Source organism: Vigna radiata, unplaced genomic scaffold (assembly GCF_000741045.1).
Source record: "Vigna radiata var. radiata cultivar VC1973A unplaced genomic scaffold, Vradiata_ver6 scaffold_279, whole genome shotgun sequence".
In the NCBI taxonomy this organism is placed as follows: Eukaryota; Viridiplantae; Streptophyta; class Magnoliopsida; order Fabales; family Fabaceae; genus Vigna; species Vigna radiata.
The window spans coordinates 229,882-235,766 of NW_014543804.1; the positions used below are offsets into that span (position 1 = coordinate 229,882).

At 33.2% G+C, this 5,885-nt stretch overlaps 1 protein-coding gene across 1 annotated transcript; it reads left to right on the forward strand.

The window, feature by feature from the left end:
* Nucleotides 1–2,289: 2,289 nt before the first annotated feature.
* LOC106754802 (BTB/POZ domain-containing protein At5g03250-like) lies at nt 2,290–5,395 on the forward strand. Its single transcript, XM_014636871.1, has 4 exons — nt 2,290–2,348; nt 3,046–3,115; nt 3,299–4,528; nt 4,985–5,395. Exons 1-4 carry the CDS (start codon nt 2,290–2,292, stop codon nt 5,393–5,395), a joined length of 1,770 nt encoding a protein of 589 aa, XP_014492357.1.
* The last annotated feature ends 490 nt before the right edge of the window (nt 5,396–5,885 follow it).

Here is a 5,885-nt window from a genome sequence, read left to right on the forward strand (position 1 = left end):
TGCTTAATAACAATACATATGTTGTTGCATTACATTTTCTTATGTTGTACTGCTGAACATGTTTGATGTACTGTGTTGTATGTTCTTATGTTAATTGTTTGATATATTTGTGTAACATGCTTATATGCTTATGTGCAATGTGAAATGCTTTATCAAATATATTTTACTACACATTTTGCAAAGTGAAAAATCACAAGCACTTTTATGAACTTATAACTGTGTGACAAAGTTATAGTACAGTTGACTACATTAGTATTGGATTCGACTATGCTAAAACCTTTGTACAAATTTTGAGAATCAGTGCTCTATGACGTTTTGAATTGAAATGAATTTCAAAGTGTTTTTTCATGTGACAGTCGACCTTGTCCAATGAACATTCAACTGTGTTTTTAATCTGTTTTGGAATTTTGTTATGCTACTACGCTCCAACGACTATTTTTTTAAAAGTTAGTTAAGCATTGATGACTTGGTCAACTGTATTACATACGTGTTGTTTGTTGTTGATTGAGAGCTACTATGTTGACTGTATGTTATAACTGTAATAATACAGTCAACTGAATTAGTAGCGTATTCGACTGAGAAACAATCTGAATGACAAAAAACTATAAATTGACTAAACTTGAATTGTTCAAAGACTTTTGACGCTCAAACATTTTCATTACTTGTTTCAGATTGAATTCTCTATTTTAACAACTCCAAGAATTTTCCAAGAAGACGGTGGTGATCTTTTTTGAGAGAGATTCAAAGGGAGATAGCTTGCACGCTCACTGCTTGATCAGAAACTGCACAAAGAAGGTGCTTCTTGATTGATCGTTGAAGGTTTGACATCCTGTGAAGACGACTGCACATTGTGAATTGGGTTCAGATTGCAGAAGAGGAGATTCTTGTTGCAAGTTTGATTTTTGTTGTTGCAGCTAGAGAGGACATTTATATTTTTGACGTGAGGTCTTCTATAAGGGAAATTAAAGTTTGAGAATTTTGAAGCAAAAGAGAAAAGAAAATGGGAAGAACAACGGTGGTTTTCATTCAAGTTTGAAGATTAGAAGAAAATTGAAGAGGATTAGGGTTTGTTCCAATGTTCCCCTCTCAAAGACTCTCACCCCGGGACAATCTTGGTAACCAGCAAGAGTGAGCTGCGGTGCTCGCTCATCGGTTTCACACCGGCGTTCAGACCATTCAGGAGCTTCAACATGATTCCTGAAGCGAGTGTTGCCATAACAATGATGTGATGAACGGTGATGATGACAATGATACTGTGTTGGAATTGGAATCTTGAGGTTGGGGAAAGGGATGAAAAACAGAATGAAGAAAGGAGGAGCATGGTGGTTTTGGTACATGACGAAGATTGAAAACGAAAAGACATGAAAAAAATTAGGGTTACAAGGCGCGAAAAGAGAAAAATATAGGCGGTATGCTGAAAAAACATTCGAAAATTGATTTAAATAACTAAATAAAATCATTAACTGTGGTTTTTTTCTTATCAAACTGCCGAAACATTATTTAAAAAAAAAAAATTTAACTACGATTTTTTCTTAAAACTGCCATAAACTTGTTGAGGTTTTTGAAACCTCCGTCAAAAAACCTGTACTAAAACTTATTATTTTTGTAGTGAAAATACTAATAATAGATAACAACAAACGTAATAAAGTCAATAATAATGACAATTATCAACCCATAATACAAAGTCTAAAAGCCTACTCTACTAAGAACAAAAACTCACCAATGACCCAATAGAAATAGGTCTTGGGTCCACCTACTGAGAACCAAAAAATCTCTAATGGCCCGATACAAATGTTAATTTTATATTATTAACATATTTTTGCAACATATATAAGTAATTTAACTTTTTGTTTGACAATGATTATATCAATAAAGATTACTCTAACAATTAACATTTGTTATCAGTAAGTTCTTCATGTTATATTTCTTCTGTTAAATAGGCATTCACTTGTACTTTTGAAATTTTTATTACCCTTAAAAGAAGTTAATTCTAAAAGAGATAATAATGTGATTTTTTATAGTACATGTCAAAAAGTTTGTATTAATGATAAAAGGGAGAGAGATGTGATGATATGTGTATATATGATTGCACAACCATGTCTTTCGCTTATTTCAGTTATCATCAGCATTAGACTCGCTACCTGTTTGGGTTTTGGACCGTAATCACAAGCACAATGCAAAAACTGCACTTTGCTCTCAAATCTTACATCTTTTCCGATCTTCTCATTCCTACTTTCTCTCATGCTATTCAATTGCAGACTTTTTGTCTTCATACAACAACATCCATAAATGGCTTTCATGAGGCTTGGATCAAAATCAGATGCATTTCATCGTGAGGGCCAAACATGGTAACAAAATTTTATTTCAAACTATTATCTCATATGTGAATTACTGCAATGGGCCAAAAACATTGATATGTACATATATATTTTTTAATTGTTTGAATTAAGGGATTTTTCAGTTTCATATGGAATGTCCCATGATTATGACTTATTAACTTGAGTGAGTTTGGAATCAACATGTAGATATTGTCTTCTCACAAATCACACATTCCCTTGATTCAAGTCAAATCACAAGATCATGTGTGGTACAACTTCATGCCCAACAAATAGTAAATTAAAACAGTGCATGCAATATCATGTTAAAACATTAACACTACCCTGTTTATTTGGATAAAAGGGAAACAAATAGTTGGGTCATGCCAAACTTTAGATGAAGTTGGAAAATGTCTATTGTGGTTGATCTATAAAGGCAAAGAGGTGCGAAAATGCCCCTTGAAAGAAAACAGGAAATTAACATCTAAGTTGGTTGAGGGTTCAAGGTGTAATATTTCCTAAGGATTCAGTTTTCATGACAATGCATTATAATCAATGACTGATATATATAATGCTCAACATTCCCTACAATGTTGTTCAACTAATTTGTAACTGATTTTACTATGTAAAACATGATTTCAAATAAAGAACAAGCAAAACACGTGTTTCTATAGAATTTGCAGTATGAGTGTTGCACATAATTTTAAATTGAACTATTCTCAATGTCCAGGAATTGCACAACGGGACTTGCAAGTGATGTTACTGTTAAAGTAGGCGAAACAATATTTTTTCTTCACAAGGTGCACTTTTTAATTGAACTTTTTGCTTGTTTATGAGTTTTATTGTTGTTTTTTATATTACTTTTCACTCTTTCACTGTACGTCTTTTGTTGGCTTCAAACAAGTGTTGGCCTTAACTATGCATTCAAGTTGTTCATGTTGGATCTTGACTTATGTTTTTCATTTATGATTTTGGTATTGTAGTTCCCATTACTCTCGAGAAGTGGATTGCTTAAGAAACTGATTACTGATTTCACAAATGAGGATGGATCAAATTGTGTTTTACAACTTGATGATGTTCCTGGTGGAGACAAAACATTTGCCCTTGTAACCAAGTTTTTCTACAACGTAAAAATAGATGTCACAGCATCAAATGTGGTTAGTATGAGGTGTGCAGCAGAGTACCTACAGATGAATGAAAATTATGGTGAAGGGAATCTAATTGCAAAGACTGAGGCATTTCTCAATGAAGTCTTTAGTAATTGGTCAGACTCAATAAAAGCTCTTCAAACATGTGAGGAAGTTAAAATTTGTGCAGAAGAGTTACACATTGTTTCAAGATGCATTGATTACTTAGCAATGAGGGCATGTTCTGAACCAAACATCTTCAATAGATATGTGGAAGAGCATGATTGCTCAAAGAACTCAACTCAAGATCCCACCTTACTGAATGTAATTTCTTCTGAGACTAAATCAGTATCTCCAAGTGATGATTGGTGGTATGAGGATTTATGTTTGTTAAGCTTACCCTTATTTAAGAGACTTATTCTAGCCATTGATGGAAAAGGTATGAATCCAGAGAGTATTGCTAGATCCCTCATATATTATATTAAGAGGTTTGTCCCTTTGATGAATTCCCAAGCAAGCTCCAATGATAAAAGTAGTGTCAACAATGGAACAACCACTACCAGTACAATTTCTGAAGCAGATCAACGATCATTGCTTGAAGAAATTTTGATTTTGCTTCCTGATAAGAAAGGGGTCACACCCTCAAAGTATCTACTTAGGTTGCTACGAACTGCCATGATATTACATGCAAGTCCATCATGCATAGAAAACTTGGAGAAAAGAATTGGATCACAACTTCACCAAGCTGAGCTTGTGGATCTTCTCATTCCAAATATGGGACATTCTGTTGAGACCCTTTATGATATAGACTGCATTCATAGGATTGTTGACCATTTTATGTCTATATACCAGACTACAACTGCATCAACTTCTCCATGCAAAATTGAAGAAGGTTTTTTGGTAGCTAGAACTGAAGCCCTTGCACCTATGACAATAGTGGCAAATTTAATAGATTCATATCTTGCTGAGGTGGCTCATGATGTTAATTTGAAGTTGCCTAAGTTTCAGGCCCTTGCTTCTGCAATTCCAGATTATGCTAGGCTACTGGATGATGATTTATATCATGCAATAGATGTGTACCTTAAGGTAAGACCTTATTGGAAGCCAAACTATCACACAAGTTTTCTTTTCTTGTCTCCACGGTTGTAAGTATATAACATTTTAAGTTAACCAAAGGTGTATAACTCTTTTTGATTAAAAAAAGGCTTTATTATACATGAAGGGGAAATATAAAGTATAATTCTGAAGAGTTTTTTTGAAGTTAAGCATTTAGATGTGAGAGTTATCAATGTATTTATTACTATCTAGATATACTAGAAGATAATATTCTCTCACCTGAGTTTATTAGTTAGAAAGTGTTGATAACTCGAGTATGAATATAAGTCCGATATTGAATAGAAATGAAAAAGTTGAATACTATTTAGAAAGATCTATCAGAATGTCTCTCCTTGATTAATCTTTTGAGTGAACCTCACATTAAAAAACAATTTTGGCAGTATTATTGTGTCAATTAGATAATTCTAATGTTTATGAAAAATGCAGACACATCCATGGCTCGTAGATTTTGAGAGGGAACAATTTTGCAGACTGATGAACTGCCAAAAACTGTCATTGGAAGCAAGCACCCATGTAGCAAAAAATGAAAGGTTACCACTTCGAGTGATCGTAGAAGTGCTCTTTTTTGAACAGCTTCGGCTTCGGACATCAATTTCTAGCTGGTTGTATGTTTCAGAGAATCTTGAGAACTCACAAAGATCCAATGGAAATCCTGGCCTCCCAAGGAATAATGATAGTGACCAACTAGACCCAACACATGGTGCTGAAAGTTTGAAAGACCTCGTCTCGGAGCTAGAAAAGGAATGTTCATGCATCAAGAATGAGCTTCAAAAGTTGGCTAAGACAAAGAAAAGTTGGAGCATTATCCCAAAAATATTTTGTAGAAAAAATTCATAGTGTTTCATTAATATAATAGAATGAGTGGTTGCAATATCAATGCAACATTATACTACCAACTCACTAAAATTACTAGTGGAAAAATTACTTTCTATAACAATCTATATTATGATTATGACGTTCACATCCTTCCATTTTTCCTCTAACTTAATGGATTGATGAATTTTGAGTTGTCAATCAAATGATATGAATCAGTTGACAAGCGATTTCATCAAAGAATCATCCATATTCCTTAACTTCAAGTTATTATAGAAATAATGCGAAAATGATCTGAATATGATGAAACGAATAAATGAAATTAAAAATAATTAGGAAACTGTAAAAACCTATAAATAAAATTTGTAATAATGTTATTAACTGTTGAGAAATGAAATAAAAAGTCCAGAATGAATGTAAAATTCCCTTTGATTGATCATTAGATATCTATTATTTGTTGCACAACTTAGTATATTCGTAAGCCTAACGAACTATGTTTTTTTATCAGCTATGA